Here is a 25,698-nt window from a genome sequence, read left to right on the forward strand (position 1 = left end):
GGGCACTAGAGTGCAAAAATGACGTCACACCTGGGCGAGACGCTGATTGGGTGCAGTGGCAGACGATGGCCACTAGATGGCGCCAAACACACACAGGAGGGAATCAATGATAGCGCCCCCATTCACAAAATACTATTATTGTTGTCTTTTATTTTGACTGTTATTATTATTTTTCTCATCATGTCTATTATTATGGTTGTTATCATCATTATTATTATCAGTCTTCATTTTATTACCATCATAACTATGGTGGTTATCATAGTTATCGTTTTTATTATTGTTGCTATTATTGTTTTAAATACAAGGGTGGGTCATTTTTTTGGCTTTTGGATTGACATTTCTTATTTCATTTTTATCAACGGGCCAACTAGGTATCATGTAAATTGAACAAAGTTTAAATGTTGAAATTTTGGGGCATTTTATTTTATTTTTCACATCATGAATGATCGTATTAATGTACTGACATTATTTTGTATAGTCTTCCATACAAAATTAAACAAAAGGAAAAAATATGGAGTTTCCAAATCCAACATTAATTGAAAATACTTAACATATATATATATAATATTCAAAGAAAATTGTTTGGCAGGCCTGATGTATATTCACAAACGCACTTTTTTTTGCAGTTCTTTAAACAATATATATATATTTTTTTTAATCAGGTGATTTCTCACATATAGCTTTCAGATTCAGTTGCTGTTTTTTAGTTTCCTATATTATAGCACGCGTTCCCAGCAGGTTTCTTTTGAGAACACAAGGCTCAGATGATTTCTCTTCACATCTGAATCCGTCTCAGAGACTCTTGGACGAAGCTCCGGCTCATTTTTAAATTCATTTTCATCTCTTTCAGTCTCAGCAACCAGAAAAGAGGATCAGCCGGTTGAAAGGAGGGCAGGATTCGGATTCTTTCACAGGTAAAAAATATCTGACAGAAGAGCAGCTCCTTCTTTACCTTCCGGGACCAGAGAGACATTTGGAAAACATTGCCGAAAGTGAAAAAAAAAAAAAAAAAAAAAAAAAAAAAAGAAATGAAAAAGAATTTTAAAATCTGTGGACTTTTGTCTACAGATTTTTTGGGAACACAAGGACAATCAATAAACACTTCCCAACTGGAATTGATGCTAACAACCGTTATTACAGCAGCAGGGGAGGTGTCATTAACTGTTGCCATGGTTACCAGAAACAGCGGGTGAGACTGTTATTCTTACACTCTTCTGATTGGTGGAATTTTTCTCCCATTTTTCTCTTAATTGAAATAAATAAACAAATGACTCAACAGATGAGGAAGAGAAAAGGAAATAGCAAAAACAAGACGTACAGATTTGTCCAAAATGCTAACGTTAGCATCTGGCTTTGTATCGGAGATTGACCCGGTTTCTGTGGATGAGTTTGTGCTGAGACCTTCAGAGGGGTGAGGGGTGGTCCTCTGCAGAAGGTCAGGGGTCAAATCAGGGATGGGTTGAACACCAGGGGGCGCCGTAACACCGCTTCATGCCAGCAGAAGCTGCTGGTCCATCAGCAGCGCCTTCTACAGCCTTCTGTCCGGATCACCTCCGGCAAAGGAGGCGAGAAGAGCGCGGATCATCTCCATCACCTGGGAGCTCCTTCCCCACGACCAGGAGCTCAAGAGGACTTCGCCGAAAATCTGATCCCAGAACGACCTTGAAACATCCAAGAATCCCGAAGGTCGTCTGGAGGTGAGGAGACGAGATGAAGAGCGGCGAGGACCAGACCTCCTTAGGGCTGCAGCTCATCCGGGTTAACCCAGATTATAATCTACTAATCCCACTCAACCCTTCATCTTGTCCACATCTTCATCCATCTCTCCTCCGTCTTCCCTCCTCACCCCTTAATCTCCTCATCTCCTTTCACTTCAACCCAAATGTCCTCCATCTTCCCTTGCGTTCACCTCTCCTTCACCTCCTCCGTCCCGTCAGGGTTCCTCTTCATCCAGGAGACATGCTGGATCAAAAAGCAGCTCTTGTTTCTGGTCACGGGAGAAAATAGCCGAGGCTCGTTCAGGCAGAAGGATCTGATTTAAAAGCCGACGTTCTGCTGCGCTCTCCTTCGAGAAGACACACACACACACACACACACACTCACACACACACGCCACAAAAGCTAAAAGGATCACACGATACTCTTAAGTGTGTTTCTTGTCTGTGTGTCTCCGGAGGGCCGGGACAAATGGCGAGGAGCGATCGAGACGCTGACACACACACACACACACACACACACACACCGTGTGTGTGTGTTTTCACGGAAAAGGCACACGCCGCCGATCCGTCTGCGCCAATGAAAGTCTACTCGTCGTCTCGGGCGTTTTGTCACATTTCGGGCGAATGTGACTTTTATTGGATCCTCTGACGTCTGTTCAAGTATGAAAATAACAACGGTGGAAATAAATAACAATAAATACAACTTGTGATCTCCAGCGGGGGTTGGGTTCACTTTCTTTTAAAACAAATAAAACAAAAAAAAAAACCCCGTGACACTTTGAAAAGAGGGACATCAAACCAGCAGCGACGCCGGCGATTCACAGCCGATTAACGACGGCTCAGTTTGCCGACCTCCGAGCGTTACTAGCGGTGATGAAATGACTGGTTAATGATCCCGAGCTAAGAGTTAGCTTTTTGAGGGTTAGCATGTAGCTTGAGGTCACAGAGAACCTTATTTCTCATTTTAAAGTGTTAACATACGTTAGGGACGTTCGGTTGTTCTTATTTAGCGTTTAATTTTGGGATACGCTTAACAGATAGCTAAGATTTCCTTTAAGTGTAGCAAAGCTAATGCAGGACTTATAAGGTCCAACTAAGACTTACTTAAAGGATGAGTGTCTTCCGTTAGTTAATTGCGGTTAAGCGACAGAAATTAAGGGTTACTTGTTAGATTTAATGCTATTTCTTGCTTAACGGAGTTTAACTGCGATCAAGCCGACTCTTACCTTGAAACCCGAGCCTCGTCTTAACGAATAAAGATTAAATTATAGACGAGATGCAAACTTTCACCGCCGCTGAACCCTGAGATTCTGCCCTTATAGAAGATAAATAAAAGTTTACATGTAGAAAAGCGCGAGCTTTGAAGAAAACCAGTTAAAAATGTGAACAACTGTTGTTAATGAACAGTTAGCTAACGTGTATTAGCTCGTCGGCTGACGTCTGCCGTCGGGTGAAAGCGTCGCCGCCGCGTTTGGCCGAATCATCGCTTCCTTTATTTACTTTCTTACATTTAAAAAGACGGGAGGAGGAGGAGGAGGAAAAAGACAAGAAGGAAAGAAAACAGGACGTCTTCACGTTGGCGAACGTTCACGACATTTCAAAAAGTGCGCTGTGACATTAGCTTCCCTTGACTGCGCAAATAAAACCCGAAGGCGGCGGGAAGCTAACGTGGCCGGGGGGCCGCTTCACATTTTTGGAGACAGAAATGGGCGACGGACGGCGAGGAGGCGGCGGTCACATGGAAAGCGTGCCCACAGGATTTACAGTGAACGGTTCATGTGTTTGTTGTTTTTTTCTTGTTTGTTTTGGTTTATAGGCGAGTGTTTAAAACACAGTCCCTGGTGTTTATACATGTGTATTTACAAAACGGCGGCTGGCGGAGGTTCTCGGCAGGACGGGTGAGCGGAAAAGAAAGGTGAAAAGAATCAAGACGGAGGTCTCGGGACGTTTCTAACCAGCTGAAGAGTTTGCTTCGTTGCCTCGAAGCGGAGGATGAATAGCGACATAGCTTAGCCCCGACCACCAGGGATGCTAAAAACGTTTACGACAGTGTAACCAGATGGGCCTACTCGGGCCGCGGGGACAAAGGTGCTGCCGTGTTTGCAAGTCAACCTTCTTTACTCGGTCACTCGGAGGTGGCTAGCTTTAGCTGACAGTATCATTCGGCTGAATTTAGCCAAAACGAATGCTGCTCGGCTCAGGGAAGGGTTGGCTAACAGAAGCGGGGTCTGGCTACCAGAATGTCGGCTTAGGTTTGGATTAGTTTTAGATAGGCGAAGCGACAATGCTAGGTTTAGTCGAATATGTTGTTAGTTGGGCTTGTTAAACCAAGTCCTTGACTAGGGTTTGCTTAAAAATCTTTGGTTAGGATGAGCAACCGAGGTTAGTCAGAATAGTTAGAGGCTTGGCTAACTGAATTACTTGATTATGTTTAGACGGAGAGATTTAGTCGGCTGAATTCTTGGCTAAGTTCACCTGCCAGCGTTGGCTAATAAAACACATTGGTTACTGCTAGCCAACAAAGACATTACGGATCTGGGCGACATGTCTTGGCTACTGTTAGCTGAAAATGTGTTGGCTAGCCCAAAAGACTAGCCGACAGAGAGCTAGCTTAAACCTTGGAAACAAAGCAACAAAACCGGTTTTTGCTGATTAAACATCTCGTCGAAGTTTAGCCAACAAACATAGCTGGTTACCGGTGCAGCCAACAATGCGCCTCGCGCTTGCGTGACAGATCCCGGCGGTCAGGTTTCGCCGCCAAGGCCGTGTTTAGCCAACAAAACCATTTTGCTAGGAGTTTGAAAATATCATGTTTGTGTCCGAATCAATAAAACCTCCCGGTTCCCGTCTTGGAGGGACTCGGGCCGAGAAGATCGGAGGCCAGCGTTTTCCCCGCGGGCGGCGCCGACTGCACTTAGCGGCGGATTTTCAGGAGCCTGTCGGTCAGACGGCGCCGCCGTCGAGTCAGACGCAACAACCGGTCGATGCTTTCACAAAAACGGAGGGTCGAGCACGGCCGCCGGGCCGAACCACTCTGCAGCTCCGGCGGGTGTTCTGGATCGCCCGACGCCCAATTAAGCTCAAACTACTCCACGACCGGGGGGCTAATTAGCCCGGCGGCTTGTTTGTTCGCCGGTCGGGACGCTTTCCGCTGAACTCTCGCACCCGTCCTCCCGCTTGGAGTTTCCACTCCTCTCAATCCGGGCCGCATATTTTCTGCTCATTACGTTGCGGCGATGAAGAGCTCGCCTCGGAAACGCGAAGAGAGAGGGAGGGAAAGAGCTGGGAGGCCGAGGGTTGCTCCCGTCCAGCTCCTCTTTCTCCTCGTGAGATGAGGAGAATTGTTTTGACGCCACAAACGTACATATTTGGGTTCATCAAGTCCTTTCAGCGCAAACCACGTTTACCGAATGAGTCTAATTACCGTGTTAGAACAATTTCTGGTGGTTCTCCATGTTCTCCGTTCTCCTCCCAAATAGTCCGTCCGTTACCTGAAGATTGAATTAGCGTTAGCTCGTGGGAATGAATGAATGATGAATGAACAACTATTGAAACGGGAACCTCGATATCTCATTCTGGAACGGGACTCTTCAGCTCCGTGGAAACATCACGACGTCCTCCTAGGGTTACCCATCTTCTCTTTCAGAAGTCCTTCACAGCTTCAGGTGATACATTTCTTTGTTTTCACAGATTCGGTTTGTTTTATGTCAAACAAAATCACTGTTTTGCGTGTTTCCCCGGCCGCTCCGGGCTTCCGGAAGACGCGCTGAAGACGGGCGGCGCCGAAATCGTCCCGAACAGAGCGGTTCGTGCCGGGAAAGGACAACATAAATGTGAGTAAAAGGCCGGGAGGTTCTGCGGGGTTCCGGCCCGCGTCGGGTCCATCGGAGACGGCGTGGAACAAGAAGAACTAAAAAACGTAGGAGGACATTCAGATCCTGGTTCCTGGCCGGTCCCGGTCCGACGGTCCCGACCCACTAACCTCGAGACCTCGAGAGGTCCACGAGGGCCCGGACACCGCGGAGAGTCTCATAGGGAGGTGGACTGCTTGATGCTGTGGAAGCTGACGCGGGACGGCGAGGTGGGGATGGACATGGCCTGGGTCATCCTGGCCCGGATGGAGTGCTGCTCCTGCCAGCGGTGGAAGCGCTTCCTCACCGCCGAGCGAACCTGGAGAGGCAGGACATGGAACCATCACTGCACGTATGTAGAAGTTCACGCAGAAGATGGATTTTACATGCCATCCTGCTGCTTCCCCTTCACTCCATCACCCCCCCCCTGCAATCCTGCTGCTTCCCCCGTCACTCCATCACCTCTCTGCTTCCCCCTTCAATCCACCATCCTGCTTCTTCACTCCTCCATCCAGCTTCCACTTTACCCCTTCATCCTGCTGCTTCCCCTTCACTCCATCATCTCGCTGCTTCCCCCTTCACCCTACTGCTTCCCCCTTCACTCCACCATCCTGCTTTTTCACTCCTCCCTCCAGCTTCCACGTTACCCCGTCATCCTGCTGCTTCCCCCTTCACTCCTCCATCTTGCTGCTTCCCCCTTCACTCCTTCATCCCCCACTGCAATCATGATGCTTCCCCTGTCAATCCTGTCTGACCGCTCCCCCCATCACTCCTCCATCTTGCTGCTTCCCCCTTCACCCCCATCATCTCGCTGCTTCCACTTTACCCCTCCATCTCGCTGCTTCCCCCTTCACCCTACTGCTTCCCCCTTCACTCCACCATCCTGCTTTTTCACTCCTCCGTCCAGCTTCCACTTTACCCTGTCATCCTGCTGCTTCCCCCGTCACTCCTTCATCCCCCCCTGCAATCATGACGCTTCCCCTGTCAATCCTGTCTAACTGCTTCCCCCTCCCACTTCATCCTGCTGCTTCCCCCTTCCCCCCCCACCATGCTGCTGCTTCCCCCTTCCCCCCGTCCTACTGCCTCCAGATGCTCCTGTTTCATCCACTCTCCCCGCCTCCCTCCTCCATCCTATGGATGATGGAGGTGTGCCTTGGACACGGCGCTGCCCTTTAAAACAGCTGAGCAGCATGCTGAGTGTGTGTGTGTGTGTGTGTGTGTGTGTGGGTGGGTGTGTGTGTCAGTCTTTTGTCCTGACTTTGCTGACGGGACGAAAAAAGGGTCTAAAACGAGGCTGAGACAAGCTGACAGGAACCTTTGACATATTCAGCAGAGTGACGGCAAACCCTTTTCACGACATCCAATTTGAATAATAGCAATAATAACCATAATAAGCTGTCGGCTGTGGCGGTAATAACAATGTAATGACGAGGAAGGAGTACAGCTAGCAAACCGCTCCCCTTCGGAATAAAAGAAACACTCAAGTAGAGGCCGGGTTTGGTGGTGTTGGACCAAGGAAGGAGAACGTAGAACACCGGCCTCCTGCTGCGAGGCCTCAAAGTGCAGAGGATCTTCTTTCCAGAAGATAAACGTGGCTTCTTCTCCCGTTAGCGTAGCGCCCAGATGAGCGTTAGCCCCTGATAACATGCTAATTCGGAGGCTGTAAGGACTCGGGTTTGATTAATGACGCTCATTACTGCCTCCCGACGAGTTTGGGAGTGATTTTCCAGCTGATCGGATCGGTTATTAATCACCCCGTTCCCTGACCTTTGACCTTTCACACCTGCGGGCTGTCTGCGTTCTCCTCCATACTCTTAAGTAGCTCCATGGAGGTTGCTAAGGAGATGTTCTCCATCACTTCCACGGACTGTTAATTTGCCGCTAGCAGGGTTTGAAGCCAATCAGAACCCTCCTTCGTGAAAGGGGCGGGGTTTAACTCGCCTGTCAATCACTTACAGACACCCAATCATTCATTCGCTCTTTCACACTTGAGAACAACTTGGAGACAGGAGAACGCCGAGGTGGAACATCTCGGACGACCTTTCTGTTCCACAAAGTTCCCGACTGGAAGGGTTTGATGAAACACTTCGAGGACGACGAGAAGATGAGGAGGATGAGATGAGATGAGGAGGACCAGAGGATGGATGAAGATGAGGAGGCACAGGAGGTTTAAGAGGATGAGTAGAAGATGCAGGATGATGAGGACAATGGAGGTGAAGAAGGAATATTGAAGTCGAGCCACGTCAGAGAGGAACTGGATTTTTTTGTTGGGTGGATTGAAGATGAAAGATTGAAAGGGATCCAGAATTTCTTCTCCAGATCTTCAGACTCCTCAATGAAGAAGATTTCAGAGGACAAGAATGTTCCTCTACGGTGGAGGAAGAGTGATGAAGATCAGGAGACAACAAGTGTGTGTGTGTGTGTGTGTGTGTGTGTGTGTGTGTGTGTGTGTGTGTGTGTGTTCTCACCTCACTGTTGAGGAAACAGTAAAACACAGACACAAAGAATCCCTGAGGGGAAAAAAAAAAATCAGTTACAAAAGATTCATCTGAAATTGATGTAATTATTTGCAATGAACTGATAAATATATGAATAGACGAATTAACTCAACATTTATAGCGATCACTCAATTGTTAAATTATCAAATTATTTTTAAATTATAATTCATGACCAAGACCATTGACATTACAGACACTAAAAGACAATGAATAATTATTACTAATAATATTTAATAGTTTCATTTTATTTTAAATTGAATTGAAAACAATTTCAGAATGAGAACTTTTCCCAGGGGGAAATTGCTTTTTGTTGAAAGCATAATTCAACTTTAATTTAAAGTCCAAAGAGAAAAAAAAGGGGGACAAAAATAAAATTGTGATTTTAATAACAAATTCAGCTCATCTAAAAGTATTTTGATGAGCTCATTTTGAATATAAAATTCAGGGGAAAATATTCTAAACGTTTGAATTTACTACAATGACAAACAACAGTTTTTCGGGATAATATAATAATATAATAATATAGTCTATATAATAATATAGACTATGATATAGTCAAAATATAATATTCCTGTATATTAGCAAATATGAGGTATTTTCTTAGATTATACTTTAACACTTTAATTATTTTTACGTGTATTTTTAGCTCGTCGTACATCTCATCTCATCAAGGATAAAACACATCTAATGAAAGAAAAAGTGGTTATCACAAATATAATGAGAAATGCGATGATAAAGGAGTATTGGTGCTCCTTCTGGCAGGAGCTTCACCTGGAAGGACTCCAGGAAGGAGTTGAAGTAGATGAAGACGATCTGCGACACCTCGTCTTCGCCCGGATTGACGAAGAACAGCATGTAGGTGATCCCCAGGAGCGGCAGCAGCACCAGCGTCGCCTTCACCGCCTTCCTGCGCGGGGCGACGGCGAGCCATTAGCCCCGCCCCCTGCCCTCTGGCCCCGCCCCCTCGGGGGGGAAAGGTCACAAGGTCACACCCACCTGTACTGGATGGTCTCGGACGTGGTGGAGGCTCGGAGTTTGGTCATCAGGATGCGGACGATGTTGAAAAGGAAGATGAAGTTGATCTGCGGGGAGATTGGAACACGGCGGTGGGTTTCTGAGACGCTTTTACTTCCAGATGACCTGGGCGTCTTATTCCGGATCGCTTCCGGACTACCGGAGGCTCGTCTGCCGTTAGTTAACGCCCGGCTTTTCTAGATGATACGGAAAATGATTTCCGGTTGACCTTTAGATGATCTGGACTGGTTCTCTGGTTCAAGCTGATGTTTCATCATCCAGACTGATTTTGCGAGTTCAGCTTGATTTTTAATGAATTCTGAATGTTTTTCTAGGTTCAAGTTTATATTTAGATTACCTCGATTAGTTATTCTGGTTTGAGTTGATATTCAGATTAACTGGACTAGATACTCTAGTTTCAAGTTTATATTTTGATTAACTGGATTAGTTATTCAAGTTTCGAGTTGAAATTCAGATGACCTGGATTGGTAATTCTGGTTCGAGTTGATATTTACATTAACTGGACTAGCTATTCTAGTTTCAAATTTATATTTGGATTAACTGGATTACTTATTCTAGTTCCCGTTGATATTCAGATTGCCTGGATTAGTTATTCTGGTTTGAGTTGATATTCAGATTATCTGTATTAGTTATTCTAGTTTCAAGTTTATAATTGGGATTAACTACATTTGTTATTCTAGTTTCGAGCTGATATTCAGATTACCTGGATTAGTAATTCTGGTTCAAACTGATGTTTACATTAACTGGATTAGTTATTCTAGTTTCGAGTTGATATTTAGATTAACTGCATTAGTTATTCAAACTTGAGTTGACATTCAGATTAGCTGGATTAGATATTCTAGTTCCTGGAGATATTCAGATTACATGGATTTGTTATTCTGTTTGAGTTGATATTCAGATTATCTGTATTAGTTATTCTAGTTTCAAGTTTATAATCGGGATTAACTACATTTGTTATTCTAGTTTCGAGCTGATATTCAGATTACCTGGATATGTTTTCTAGTTCACACTAATGTTTAGATTATCTGGATTCGTTTTGGAGTTGACATTCCAAGACGATCTGAGTTACTTTTCTAGTTCCAGCTGATTTCTAGATGATCTGGGTTGCTGTTTCTCGCACAGGTTCATGTTGAGATTACCTGCTCTTGTTAATATTCAGTCCAGCCCGGTCAGTTTTCGAGTTCATGTTGATGTTTAGATTTTCTAGATTAGTTTGATCTCTTCCAGGTTATATATTGGCTATTGTTAGGAAGTATCCTGGTCACATTTCAGCTTCTCTGTTTTAGGACTGAGCTCGGGTCATTTGTCCAGACACTTCTGGAGGCCACGATGTTCTGACACCAGACTGGACCCGGTTTGCTCCTCAGAGACCTCGTCAGCCGTGAAAAGAAACGAGCCCATCGCAGAAACAGAGGGATCTGCTCCTCCATCCAGAGCCCGCTCCAACCGCGGGATGTTTTTTTTCGGGGGAAGGTCGCGGGGGCGGCGGGGGGAGGCTGAAGTCTCCTTCGGGGGGGACAGAGAGACAGTCCGGGCAGAAAGATCTCCAGAAGGGCTTTCAGGGAGTGTTTGGGTTTCTGACGGGAGGAGGGAAGGTCATTCCACCACTGGAGACCCGGCGGTGAGGAAAAAAAAAATGGTGGCAGAGAGAGGGCGGCGGTACAAAGGGAGCTGGCACGAACTGGAAGATGGACTCGCTAGATAGTTCGCAGCTGTATGCTCTCTCCTTCACACACACACACACACACACACACACACACACTGCGTTTTTTTTGTAAACACTACTGCAGCATTACTTCCATGTTTGTCAACAGCGACAAAAAAAAAACAAAATAATCAACAGGCACCTTTATTAGCTTGCTAAGCTAATATTAGCAGCCATATTGTTTTGACTGCTGCTGTGGCAGACTCACCCTTCACAGTGGATGTGGCCGGTAACGTGAGCTTATGCTAACATTAGCTTATGTGCTTTGCCGAGCTACCACGTGCGTGTTGACGTTAGCATAAAAACAATCCAGCGCGAAATCGAGCCGCACGTCTACTTCCACTCACGGTAATTCTGGTTTGTTGTTATTAGCATTGTTTACAGATGGACTCTGGTTTCTGCTGCTTGGTATGCTTCGCCTCAGAAAGCTCCGGAGGGAAGGTTCCCACTCTTTACAGAGTCTCCGGTTTTCTCCAATGTCTTCATTGTCTCCAGAGCTTCCAGTGCCTTTGGTGTCTTCAGACATTCCAGTGGCTCCCGAATTTCTTCATTCACTTCTTCAGCATCCTTCATGCCTCCAGCATCTCCAGTTTTCCCAGTGTTCTGGCATCCAGTGTTTCCGGTTTCTTCAGCGCCTACAGGCATTCCGGTGTCTCCAGTGTTCTGGCGTCCAGCGATGCCTCCCACGGCCACGGCCTTCGAGACGCCAATCAAACGGTGAAATCCGATACGCTCTGTTTGTACTCTTTCGGTTTCTTTGTCCAAGCTCGAACAACCACTGGAGCAGCCGGGGGAAAACCTCAGCTGGTTTCAAAAAAGAAAAAAAAAAAAAGAAGAAGAAGATGAGGAGGAAAACCGCTCTGTCTTGGAAAGAATTAGCGTCCCTGATAGCTAATGTGTTCTGGTCAGGACGGACGCCACATTCATCAGGAAGTGATGAGCCAGGGGGTTTTTATCCCGGCGACTCAGAGGGTATAATTAGAAAGTGGGATGGGATTTGGCCCTCGTCTGCTCGACGGTGCCTTCGCTGTCCTCTGGAAAAAAATAAAACATCACCGTCTTCTGCAAGTGGCGGATGTCCAGGCCGGAGGATGGGTCGGGTCCGGGTCCCGTCTCCAAAATGAAAGCTAACATTGTTCTCGCCGAGCATCGGCCGCCTCCTGCTGACTTTTAAAAGCCGGCTGGCTGATTTCTCACGTCTTCCGCCAGGATCCCGATTGGAATCCATTAGGATGGAAATGGAGCTTCTAGATCTTCATCTCTGGGCTCATTACAGATCCCTCTGTTTTTCTGACGGTGCAATAGTTTCCGGGGTTGGAGGCGCCGGGGAGCGAAGTCGCAAATGCGCGAGAGTGAATCCGGCCTTCGCCGCCTGGCCGGGCGTCACTGTAAAAGCCGAGGAAAGTATTTTGAAGGCGGCCAGCGGGGACGTCCTGCCGAGGAACACGCCGGCTTATCCGGGTCACCTAAGTTAGCATCGCTCACATGGTTAGTGGGTGTTAATCTCCCTGCTACCGCCGCTCTGGAAGTGTGAGTGATGCAGATGAGACCTGCCCCCCCCACCCACCCACCCACTCCGCCTCGACATTTCCAAATCAATCCTAATGGATCGAGAAAAAGTCGTCCTGTCCTCAGAACGCATTAGAAAGATGAAACCGCACAGATGGCTCCGGGGGCCGGGGAACGGCGCAAAACAAGCAAACACTGTCATCAGCGTCGAGCTCCCGCTCAGACCTCAAATCATAGCCCTGTAAATATTAGTGTTTTTGGGTTCCTGCAAACAAATCTAGAAATAGAAGGAAGGCAGAAGTTCTTTGCTCATGGGACTCTTGCAAACTGTCACACAAGCTGGGAACCGTTTCATTCACCAGTTAGCTCGGTTGGCGCCACCTTTGTGCTAATTCGCGGTTCCCGAGTGTTTGGATCCGGGGCCAGGGGTCTACATGCAGGTTCCTTCACCTCTGTTCTTCACCGGAGAGCCTGAGAGAGCAGCAGGATGGATTTAGGGCTCATCGGGTTTGGTTTGCTACTCGCAAGTCCATCGTTGCGAAGTTCTTCGCAAGCTACTGAGACTCCCGCGATCCCTTTCGTTGCCGAGCCCACGGATCTTCATCTCCACATTCCTCGTTCCAGAGCTCGACGCCTCGGCTTTCCTCGTTCCCAAGTCCAGAAACCTACGCCTCGTCCCTCAGGACGTCCTGTGACGCGACCCCAGAAACAACCCCGTCCCAGCACAGCCCTCTGTTCCTCTGTAATAAAGCCCTGACACCAGGGATGCCCACACTTTTTCACCTTTTCAAATGACCATGTGAAAAGGATCTACCTCCACTAAAAATGCTGAATATAAATATAATTTTATATACCTACTGAGTATATTCAACTCAATACATATTTGTGAATCTTGCATAACTGCATGAACTCTTATGGCACACTACAAGTGAGTACTTTTTTGGTAAATACCTTATTCTGATGATGTGAATGGAGACAGCAGCGTATTTGAAGTTAGCTGTGAGAAAAGCTGTCCTGACAGCTGGGATTTTAGTTCCTTCACTTTTCTCCTTCTCAGCTCACTTTTCGGAGGGAAGTCGGTGTCGTAGTCTGAAAATGCCGCTCCACATTTCCCTTTTTCGGTATAGCGACGGCAGACCGGCAGATGAGGCAAACGCACTTTGAAAATGACATAGTAAAAAACAGTCCACCTCCGATTCCGTATGGAAGTGATACGTTTTAGTCTTTTTACTCGGTCCAGCTCCCCGACCCATTTTTATACCAATAAGTTTAGAACACATCAATTGGAGGCTAGCTCGCTAGCTTGCTAGACGCGCCGTTTTGTGGACACGCGCAGTTGACGCCTGTGTCAGATAATGTCAGACTGGACAGAACGACTGACAGTCAAGTGACAAATGTCATCATGAGGATAATAAACATCTACCCGCGCTACCTTTGCGATCGACCGGTAGATCGCGATCGACGTATCTGGCACACCTGCCTTACACCTTCTGTGTTCTTGCGTTTGGGACAGGCAGTCGCTGGAAAAAAAAGTGTAACCCCGGTTGGCCTCGGGAACCATATCCTGTGATTTTTGTGGCAATTTTCCGCCGCGGGATCCTGAAGGGCCAACGTGCTATCAACTCAGTGAAGAGGCTAACATGCGGGGAAGCTCCTAATTGGGGAAGACCGAACCCGACCCGGCCCCGGGGACGCATTCTTCTTCCTAAGCGTTGCGTCCCAAATGGTCCAATATTCCTCCCCGGGTCCAGCGGCAACAGATTTAAAAGTCGTGCGTCAACCGTGAGATTCTCACATTTATCTTGGCCAGCAGCGACAGCGCGTTGACGAGTCAGACATTTCACGGCTGCGCGGCGTCCAGACGGACAGAACGAAGACAAATGACATCAATCGGTTATTTTTAAACGGGCTAAAAAAACCAGACAACTTACCACCAGCACCAGAATCATGGGACCTTGGTAGATGTAGTCCGTGTAGACCCCGGCACGCTTTCCGAACCAGCACCTGGAACGAGAACAAACGGTTTAATTGTACGGGATGTCGTCGTACCGGATGCCCGGATACCTTCCCCGAGGCTCAAACACGTGAGAGTCGCAGCCCGAACAAATCTCAGTGCGTAAAACATGAGATGAAAGGTTGGACGGACTTACGGTACGTGAAGTGATCGACTCAGTGGTGTAATCTGCTTAAATTGAGGCGGGATTAAACGAAAGCTTTTTACACTGAGTCGGTGCTACGGATCTCACATTGCCGCCGAGTTAACTAGTTTGGGGTCGTGACGGTTCTCACTGTGAACTTGTTTTTGGGTCGTGGGTTAGAAAGGCATCCAAAGACGTCGGACTACAACCAAATATCATCGTCTCAACGGTGTCTTGGCTCAGTTTTGGTTCGGCTCAGGCTGGACTTCTTCCGCCATCCCATCTTGCTGAGAATCTGATAAGTTAGTCCCGTATTTTGCGGCCCTGAAGGTGCACCGCATTATAAGGCGCAATATCACACCACGTTATGAGGCGCGTGATAAAAGATATTCGACCGAGGAGCCGCTTTAATACGATGTCCCCGTGTCAGGTGGGAACGGTCCGACGATCAATCATGTGGAGCGGCTTCGTCGCTTAGCAAAGTCGCGGGAAAACATTTTGATAGATGTTTGAGTGCAGCGTACCGCATAAAATTGGCTGGAGGTCAGTTAGAAGAGTTCATACATTCCACCAGATAATAAGGCGCAGGACAATTTTTGAGAAAATTCGAGGATTTTAAGTGCGGCTTGTAGTGTGAAAAGTACGGTCATTTCCCCAGTTGTGCCGTTTTCCAGCTCCACAAATGCGAAGGCCATGTTTCCTCTGAGCCCTGATCCGCCCGTCGGTTTGTCTTTACCGGTCCTCGCACAGAGACCATCTGACCTTTACTGCTCAATGCTGGTCTCCCGTTTCTAAAATCTGCAGCAGCTTCCTCCTCCGTGGTGATATCCAAGCTGAGAGGACGGGGGACTCCCGATGCGGGATCCCGTTCGGACAGGGTGGCGGTCGCCAGAAAATGTGTAAGAAGTGAAACACCGAAATTCAGACGAGGCTCAAAATCCTGTCAAGACCAGGAAGCTGTGAATTGTCCTCCTCCCAGTTGGGTCTTCATTGTGTCAAGATGGTTTGCCTTTGTCCAGAGTTAGTTGGTCTTCTTCCTGTCTCAGGTTGCCTCAATATTTGGATTTGTGATTTACCTCGAACCCTGTCGGTGCCTCTTATTTTGTGTCCGTGTTAAGAAATTGTTTGGCTGATTTTGCCTCGAGTTCACGGTCTTTGATTGCGATGTTTGATGATTCTCCTTTAGTCGAGTTTTTCAATCTTGCTTTTGCCTGGTCATCCTTAGCCAAACTAGTTTTGTAGATTGTCCCAAAAATCACTCAAGAGTTTCAAATAACTAAAAAAAGTGTCCCCAAACTAGACAAAATACATGGAGTGAATCAAAAATTCCACATGAAAAATTGGTCAAAAATCATCTGGAAGTTGAGAAAACAAATGTCTAAGTCCTGAAACAATGTCCAACGGAGGTTCTGTGCCTTCATTTTCTGGATGGTGCAAAAAACAATCAAGGCGTCTTGAGTTACCGCTGACAGCTTCGCACCGGGGGGCTGCAGTCACACATATTCGGTCGACATCCAGATGGCGGCACCTTCTCAGCACCCCCCCGTCTCCTTCCTGATTCCTGTCCCGTATCCTGAGCTCCTTCATTTAGGAGAAGATTCTAGGCAGGGCTTCGATTCTGTATCCGGGTTCTCTTTCTACTCTTACAGCCGCTAATCCCAGTCCACCCTGCTCGGGGGTTTCCTTTCCGGTGGAGGTGGATTTGTGGTCACCTATCAGCTGAACTGACGCCAGCAGGGTTTTACTTTTCAAACCATTTGTCCGGGAGCCAGATATCCAATAAGGCTCTTAGAGGAAGAAAATAGATTCTATAAATAGTAGCAATGGGTGAGCGCGAGTTTCCCTTGGCGGCCTGTGAATCACTGCTCCTCGTCAACGCGGGCTCAGCATGACATCAGAGGCATACAAGTCTTGCCCCGGGATGACGGTGGGACGGCTGGTGCGGATGAAACCATCCTATTATCCACGCTCCCCCGCCTTGATGCTCAGGCTCGGCCTCGCCGTTAGCCGCAGGGAGAACAAACCCCGACCAGCTGATCCTCCAGCTCCGGGTGCGGCGGACCAGGGCCGAGCCATCAGAACAACCGCAGGGGTCGTCGGTAGCTAACGCTCCAGTTCGGGAGTTAATAAATGTAATTAGCAACTCATTTTTAATCACATTTGGAGCCGATCTCTTTCGTTTTCAGAGCTCATTGTAACTTCAAGAAACCTTCTCAGGTGACCCGGTGTGCCAGGCAGGTTTCCTTGACGATGTGGGATTTGTTGTGGGGGGCAGCCAGCTCTCAGCTCGTTAGCAGGCAGATCTTGAAGCTGTCGTGGAGACGGTCGCTGTCGTCAAGTGGAAGGCTTGCAAGCCAGGGAACAGGATGGTGTGTGTGTGTGTGTGTGTGAGGTCTGGAGGCACCTAACACACACACACACACACACAGGCTGACTTTTTGCAAACGCGGGTTAGATATGATCTTCCTCTACTTTGGGGTTTTACCTTCAGGTGTCACCATAGCCATCAACCTTCTCCATGTAACCCTATTCTCTGGATCCTCCTCTCACACACCAACTAACTTCATGTCCTCTCTTACTAAGTCCATAATCTTCTCTGGTCTTCTGGTCTTCCTCTAGAGCTCCAACCTGGCAGCTTCACCTTCAGCGACCTTCAACCCAGATCTTCACCATGGTTTGGCCATGAACAGAGGAGTGTTCATGTCCAAACCATCTCAGTCATCACTTTGTCTCTGTCATACATGTCCTGCACCCCTGTGACAAATTCTTCTTTTCCTTTGGGCTTTTCCCTTCAGAGGTCACCACAGCAAATCCACCCTCTCCATCTAACCCTATTCTCTGGATCCTCCTCTCTCACACCAACTACCTTCATATCCTCTCTCATAACGTCCATAAATCTTCTCTTCGGTCTTCCTCTCGACCACCAGTTCCAGCATCCGTCTACCAATATATTCACTCTCCCTCCTCTGTACATGATCCAATCATCTCAGTCTGGCTTCTCTGACCTTCTCTCCCAACATCCACCATATCCTGATCCTCTCCATCCTGGTCACTCCCAAAGAGAACCTCAACATCTTCATCTCTGCGACCTCCAGCTCTGCCTCCTGTCTCTTTGTCACTGCTATTGTGTCCAGGCCAAACATCATCGCTGGTCTCACCACTGTCTTGTACACCTTTCCTTTCATTCTGGCTGATAGTTATCGCACAGGTACCCCTGCGGGTCAGATATGATCCCAGATTAAAATAAGTCTTAATCAAGATTAATATGAAGCTGCTCTTAAATGAATTCCTCTAAAACATATGCAGTCGTGGCCTTTTAATAAAACTTTGCTAGGTAAGGAGATGAATCCATGAAGGAGCCGCGCGTCGCGGTGGAGTTCGGTGCGCAAACAGCTCCCGGACGTTTTGATTCGCCGGCGCCAATCTGCAGGAGCAGTGTAATTAAGGAGGTATTACAATGTAAACGTGCCTGCAGCCCGTTATTAATAGACACCGGGTCAATAAATGAATCCGGCTCCTCCGGTGAATGGGGGGGCGGGGGGGAGGCGGGGCTTACTTTTCGTTGTCGTAGTAGAGCTTCCCGATGGCCCACGCCACAATTATGGGGAACGGGATACCTGCGAGGCAGAAAAGACAAAAGTGACACTTCCTGCTTTCATCTCCCTCTGCTCGTCAAATCGCACAAAGAACATCGCCGCGGGGGATTTCGTGCGGCGCTAAGAAGCCCTTGTTTCGGCGCTTCTCTTTCCCCGCCGCCTGCCAAGCCCTGTCAAAGCGATTCTCAGCCGGCACGCGGATCATGTGATCGGTGACTTCTTACAGGGGGGCAGTTTAAAAAAAGAAAAACAATTTAAAGTCATTTTTAGCGACACGTCCGGCTCCTTTCTTCTTCTCCCTGATCTTAATCTTCTGACTGAGCACCAGGTGGTTCTCAGGTACCTTCAGAAGTCGTTTCTAAATTTTTGACCTTGTGATTTTTAAGATTCACTGTCAGTTAATTCAAATTAACACAAAGGGGTTGCGTACCCCAGCTATGGTGGGGTGTCACATTTGGGCCGCCACGTCAGGAATACCTTTTAAAGGTCCGATTGTCTGCAAATAAACTCGTCAAACCATAAACTACACTTTCCACCATTCGTGTGACGGGATCCCGCCATTAGATCTCAGTGAACCCTACAAGAACCTTGGGGTCCAAATGAACAGCAAACTGGTCACACAACACTGATGCCCTCTACAGGAAAGGTCAGAGCAGGATGTTCTTCCTGAGGAGACCGAGGTCGTTTAGCGTCTGTAGCTCCTCGAGACCTTCCACCCACCCCCGGGTTCATCCCACCCCGGTGCGGAACACAACGCCCGCGGCCGTCGGACCGTAAGGCGGCGCAGGACTCTGACCGCCCAGGGGTGCTTCTGTGCTTCCAGGACCTCACTACCTCACCCGTCCACGTCATGCTCTGCTGTCTTTCTTATCCTTGTTGGTCCCAGCTGGTCCCTGCCCGCACACATCCTGCCCAGTTCACTCTTGTCATTGCTAAAGCCACTCTATGTATATTGTCGTTTAGTTCTGGTTGTGTATTTTGCACTCTTACTGTTCCTTCATGTTGTCCGTTTTTATCCCCGATGTTGCTGCTGCTGTTGTTCTCCCTGCTGTCTATTTATTTATGTCTTGCTATCTTCTCGCTGACTCTCCATTTATATTCATATTCATATCTATTTTCGACATTATAACTGTTGCGCTACGGTGACAAAGGAATTTCCTGAATCTGTGAATGCCGTTTTCAACAAGTGGGATTGAGACATACAAGTGATCCCTAAATGTGAAGGAAAAGAAAAGTTGATGCAGATGGAGGACTGTTTCAAGAAAGATGGGAATGTAACATTTTGGATTTGAATGACTAATAAATTCAGAGTTATTTAACATTAAGGACTGTTACCGTTTCATGGGGCCCTTCATTGGAGCAACCATAATGCTGAAGTGGCCCTCAATGAAAACGAGCTTGATACCCTTGGATTACAACCATTCACACGTCTGGACAAGTTCAGGTCTGGACTGTGGGAGGAACCTGGAGAACCAACATGGGAGAACATGGAGCCTCCACAGAAAGGCCCCCTCAATCCAACCGGGACCTTCTGGCTGTGAGGCGAAGGTGCTGACCGCCACGCTAACGCGTTGCTTCACTGTAAATTAATATCCGACCAACTGCGCAAAAAAAAAACTGGGATTAGGGGCGGGGCTTGTGTTGGATGACACCGAGGAGCGCCGGCAGCCATTAAATTACGGCTAAAACGTTGCTAACGGGAGCGGCGGCCTCTTCATCATCGTGCAGGTCATTTTCTACAAATCACCCAAATCCCGTCTCAATAATCTCATCCATTCTCAGGGAACTTCTAAGCTGACTTGTGGAATCGGGGAAATTTCCCAAAAGAGAATTCACTTCCCTTTTCAACACTTGCCGATCAGTTTTCAGGTCGTTCCCCCGCCGAACTCCATCCGTAATGACCAGATATACGGGGATTTACCGCCCCTCCCCCCCGCCGCGCTTCACGAGTCAGGGCTGAAAGTGAAGCGAATAAAATCTGATCTTGTTTAAAGTCTCCAACGCACCGCCATTCCCTCCTTCACGCCGCCGCCTCACGCCGCCCTGGGGTGGGATTGTAATCCGGGCAACACAATGCAGCTAATCTCAGCAGCATGCAGTTTAGTGTGACAGCCTGTGTGTGTGTGTGTGTGTGTGTGTAACTCCAGACCAATAGATTTCTCAGCTGCCACATGAAATTCTGGTCCTTCAAAGTTAAAAAAAGACGCTGGTGTGAGCGTCTGACATTCCCGCCGCGGGGATCTCACGCTCCCTCGGGAGTTTAAACACAATCAAAACGTCATTTTTCCAGATGCCGTCAGTTGTGGAAGCCTTTTAGTTACACTCTCCATATTTGAAGGTTCAGATATCATAAAGAAACCGCTGGTTAACATTAGTTTAGGTCAGATATGAATCTATCTATGCATGATAACTAATAAGCAGCAGAATCTGGATTCGGATTTCTGTCAAATCAAATGAAGCCTGATGTTCTACCAGAGAAGAACACTGGATCAGGTTTTAGTAAACACACGCTAACTGTGGCCACTTAGCTAGTTAGCCAGCGTGAGCGTTCTTCTAGCTGAAACCCGTCTAAAAAAATCCGAGTAGTGAGAAGAAGGATGGTTTTCAAGCTTATCGCCTGTTTTTAAAGTTAACATTAACCTTGAAGAGGTGCGCGTTTGTGTTTGGGACAGCGTCGCCATCTTGGACACCCTTGCATCAAACTGCGAGGGTTTTAGAAAAGAGATTCACTGAAATACAATACAAGCAATGAAATCATCACATTTTGCTTTTTTTTTTTCAAGATTCAATTCTGTTAAAATCTAAAAAACTGAAATTCAGTTAGCGTCTACGCGCTAGCATTCTCCCTCTGCCATCTGTTGGATATCAACCGCGCGTTATGGAGCCTCTGCAGAACACACTCCCAGCACAGCACTGCTCCACTGGGCTCGGGCGGAGGTCCGTTACTACGGGTCGTCCCGGCACGGCGGCGCCAAACAGCTGTGACTTTGCTACACTGGCATCTCCGACCAGAAACTGGACTCTGTGGCTTCTTGCAACACAAAGCCAGAGAAGATGCAGGGCAGGCGAGAGGTAGTAGCAGCTATGCTAACATGTACGCTCTTGCTGGCTCATTTAAAAAATGGCCGGTCATATTCTAGTCTCCGGTCTGCTGACGCCACATTTTAGTATCAGCTCGGCTCTCTGAGAACCTCGCCGGAGGAGGAACTGAAAAAGCTCAGGGTAGAAGCCGGTACAATCTAGTCGCGCAGGAAGCGTGTCGCCTCTCGGGCGGGGAACTCACACCAGCCGATGCAGATGAACATCCACTTGCGCAGCTTGTCGGTGGAGTAGGTCAGGACGATGGCGGTGTGCAGGTAGCAGCCCTCGCCGAACATCCAGAAGAAGTTGGTGGAGTGGAAATAGTTGAAGGAGGCGGTGACCAGGCGGCACCAGATCTAAAGGAAAGAGACGACCGCAGAAGCTTTCTTACAGCGTCCAATCACAGCCAGGCTCCTCTCAGGACCTGACGGCTCTAGATCTTGACCTCCAGCAGACGAAGACGTGGTTTCCTACATTTTCAACGAAGTTCAGATTTAAATTTGTTCATCTCAAAGGTATTGATTGGTCATTTCTACAGGTTTCAATCCTGATTTGAGGTTTATGATTGATGATCAGGTCGTTTCTTGCTGATTCGTTAGCTCTTTCTCCTTTGTTGATCTTCAGGAAACCCGTCAGGAGGTTCACGAGGATAATGGAGATCTCGGTTTTGGCTCCGGGTTGTTATCTTTTAATACGAGCTTATTTTTCAAGACTTCTGTGTTTGTCTAAAGTTTATATTATCTCAATCACAGCAGCGCCACGACCCCTGAATTCCTTTCAATTCCATAGGTTTATTAGTCATTCCTTTCACAGATCAAACGAAAACACACACACACACACACACACACACACACACGAGTGGAAGGAAATTGTGTTTCTCAGAACCAGAGGGATAAAACATACAGAGAAGAAGTCCAGGTCTGGAAACAAACCAAGCTAAAGGCAGCTTATCATCTGATTTTTAGATACCCTTCAAATTTGGTCAGGGGTGTAAACGTTATATCGCCATGAATAAATACATTTTATATTGCCCTCTTCTGCAGAAGAGGGAACAGACCGGAAGGGAGGACCGGGATGGCGAGGAGAAGCGCAGGTGCCAAAGCGTCCTCCATCCATGGACCTCCGCTCTACAGGAAGCGGGCAGGGAACATCACGGCTGACCCGTCACACGGCGGACGCCACCTGTTCTCCTTCTCCCCTCAGATTATCTACGCCAGCACTACCAGAAACAGGAACTGCTTCCCCCCCCATACACACACACACAATCCATCACGGATAATATACAAATACCTTGACCGAGGAGTTTAATCAGTGTGGTGACCGAGCTCAAATATTTAAATTAAATTTCCCCACTGAAATGAATTTAAACACTGTTAATCCGTTCCAGCCCCCCGGTTTTGTGGCACGTATATAAATAATGAAAAACGTACATGTGATGTGATATACAGAGATGACATGGTAATAGATAAATAAGTAGGAAATAGTAAATGAATTGTAAATACACTGCTCAAAAAAATAAAGGGAACACTTAAAAAACACATCCTAGATCTAAATGAATGAAATATTCTTATGAAATACTTTGGTCTTTACACAGTTGAATGTGCTGACAACAAAATCACACAAAAATGATCAATGGAAATCAATTGTATCAACCCATGGAGGTCTGGATTAGGAATCACACTCAAAATTAAAGTGTAAAAACAAACTCCAGGCTGATCCAACTTTGATGTAATGTCCTTAAAACAAGTCAAAATGAATCTGTGTTGCTTCCTGAGTGGACACTATGATTTCACACAAGTGGGATTGACTTGGAGTTACATTGTGTTGTTCAAGTGTTCCCTTTATTTTTTTGAGCAGTATATGTTGTGCATGTACCTGTCATATTGATGTTGAGTAAAGCTAAAGAAAAACGGGGTTTAAAGATTTAAAAAAAAAAGGAAAAATGTACTCCGTGTATAACAAACAACGTATGAAAAAACAGTAACACGCAGTAAGAGACTCTCCGTCACCAGATCTCACCGACAACAACTTCCTCCTCACGGACGAGTCCAGGACACACACACGTGTTTTTCCATTTTTCCATGAAGTTCTCTGGCCTAGTTAGCGGCGGGCGGCGCGTCCCACTGTCTTTAAACGCCACTTCACGGACAGCGGCGTCCACGTGGGTGTCAAACACTCGTCCTGCTTACAATTTGCACAATTATGTACAATCATTTATATGTGTGTGTGTGTGTGTGTGTGTCTATATATATATTGACACACATACACAATATTTGTTTATTTTGATTAATTTCTTTTTTCCTCTTTCAATTTTGTTCTTTGATGTTGCTCGGGGAAAATAAAGTTTCTTCTGATTCTGATGGTTCCTAAATCAGATCTGGGCTCAGACCACGAAACGAAAAAAAAACAAAAAACGGCGGTGGCTCGTATTTCGGAAAACTCGTTATGTTGATGCACTCATAAGCCAAGTCATGAACAACCACTCACTCACTCACCAACACACACCACCACACCGCCTCATTATTATTTATATTTTTATCACTATTGTTTTGTTGGGCTCCACCTGGTCTCCACCCGGCCGTGACAGGATGAACGTGGCCGCTTAAACCTCATCTTGTATTTTGCCTCCAGACGTTGTTCTGGAGATGTTGAATGACTTTTCTCGTGGAGTTTTCGAGTTGCTACTTTGAATGTTATTTTTTTGGACTCCTTGCTGTTCGGAGCCACTTCCTGCAGGAGTCTTGAGGGCGTGGTCTCGCTGAATTTGCGGTATTTGCAAAGAAAACAGGCCTTTGGAGCGCCGGCCGGGTCGAGGGGTTCAGAGGATAATTCCAGGAATGTGTTTATTTTATATTTTTGAATAAGATGTATACCACCCACGGCAGCAGAAGAGACCAGCTTCGGATGGGAGAGGTCTGATAAAGGATGTCACACTCAAAGCTGCTCTTGCAAACAAACACCCAACGGCGAAGCGCAAGTTGTTTTTTTCCAACAAACATTTGGTGGACTGGCATACACTCCCTCTCAAGGACTCCAGAGAGACGCTCACAACAGCCGCATCACCCTGGAAAAATAAATATATCAATAAATAAAAAGAACTCCCGGAATGCACTTGGTGACGGCGTTGGCAGCTACGCCCTCGGCCCCAAGGACAAGGTCTAGGCTAGCATGTCACTAATGTCAGATTAACCATGGAAACGTAGCTTCCTTATCAAAATTCCTTCAAAGTTTCTTAAATGGCTCCAATCAGGCCTGACAGCCCCCCTGCCCCTTCACACTTTATGTTTACAATGTTTAACAAGACAGGTGTTACCTGACCACAAGACTACATGAACACCTGACTACAAGATGACCTAACCACCCGACTCTGTAACTACCTAACCACCTGACCACCTGACTGACTAAAAGACTACAAAATTACCTGACTTTGTGACTACCTGACCATCTGACTGACTACAAGGCTACTAAACCGCCCAACTTTGTGACTACCTAACATCTTGACTTTGTGACTGCCTGACCAACTGACTGACAACAAGACCACCTACCCACCCAACTTTGTGACAACATCACCACCCGACTGACTGACAAGACCACCTAAACACCCAACTTTGTGACTCCCTGACGTCCTGACTTTGTGACTACCTGACCATCTGACTCACTACAAGACTACTTAACCACCCGACTTTGTGACTACCTAACGTCCTGACTTTGTGACTACCTGACCATCTGACTGACTACAAGGCTACTTAACCGCCCAACTTTGTGACTACCTAACATCTTGACTTTGTGACTGCCTGACCAACTGACTGACTACAAGACCACCTAACCACCCAACTTTGTGACAACATCACCACCCAACTGACTACAAGACTACTTAACCACACAACTTTGTGACTACCTAACACCCTGACTTTGTGACTACCTGACCACCTGACCGACTAGAAGACTACCTGACCACCCGACTGACTACAAGACTACTTAACCACCCGACTTTGTGACTTCCTAACGCCCTGACTTTGTGACTATCTAACCACATGACTACCTGACCACCTGACTATGAGACCACCCACCACCTGACTTTGTGACTACCTGACCACCTGACTATCTGACTACCTGACCACCTGACTTTGTGACTACCTGACCACCTGACTAGCTGGCCACCTGGCACACAGTAAGGTGTTAGTGTGAGGCTGCAGCTTGTCCAGGCGCCTCCTTCCGCAGTCATACGTGCAGAAGGCTGCTCTGCTGATCAGTCATCCCTCCCGACGCCTACCTGCTATGTCTGAAGCTCGCCACGGCTAAAGATAAAGAAAAGAGGCTCATAAATATGTCATTGGCTATTTAGTAAAACGCTGAGTAATTTCCTAAAACAGCAGGGGGCCGTTGTTTTTAGCAAGCAGGACTAAATAATTGAGGAGCCGGGCTCCACTTTCAGCGGCGGATGAATTCGCGACGGCTGTCTCGGCGTGAAACCCGACACGCCGTCACGTTCCGCTTCGTTCCCTCGTCCCCCCGCTTCCTGCTCTGCACCGCCGACATCTCTCCCCTCCAGAGTCCTGTCAATCTG

General features: G+C 47.2%; 1 protein-coding gene across 3 annotated transcripts in view; it reads right to left on the reverse strand.

Annotated features, from left to right (window-relative positions):
- Window positions 1-3,246: 3,246 nt before the first annotated feature.
- Window positions 3,247-25,698, reverse strand: part of LOC147215473 (corticotropin-releasing hormone receptor 1-like) — a 64,650-nt gene continuing 42,198 nt past the window's right edge. For all 3 annotated transcript variants that reach the window (XM_086139679.1, XM_086139678.1, XM_086139677.1), the window contains 7 exons: window positions 21,334-21,487; window positions 18,011-18,071; window positions 14,248-14,320; window positions 9,064-9,149; window positions 8,839-8,974; window positions 8,038-8,079; window positions 3,247-5,888 (listed from right to left, as the gene is read on the reverse strand). In XM_086139679.1, the coding sequence (XP_085995805.1) occupies window positions 5,748-5,888; window positions 8,038-8,079; window positions 8,839-8,974; window positions 9,064-9,149; window positions 14,248-14,320; window positions 18,011-18,071; window positions 21,334-21,487 (693 nt within the window). In that variant the 3' untranslated portion in view covers window positions 3,247-5,747. The remainder of the gene's footprint in view (window positions 5,889-8,037; window positions 8,080-8,838; window positions 8,975-9,063; window positions 9,150-14,247; window positions 14,321-18,010; window positions 18,072-21,333; window positions 21,488-25,698) is intronic.

Source organism: Fistularia commersonii, chromosome 32 (assembly GCF_037954325.1).
Source record: "Fistularia commersonii isolate RoL2024-O1a breed Wild chromosome 32, RoL_Fcom_v1.0, whole genome shotgun sequence".
Classification (NCBI taxonomy): Eukaryota; Metazoa; Chordata; class Actinopteri; order Syngnathiformes; family Fistulariidae; genus Fistularia; species Fistularia commersonii.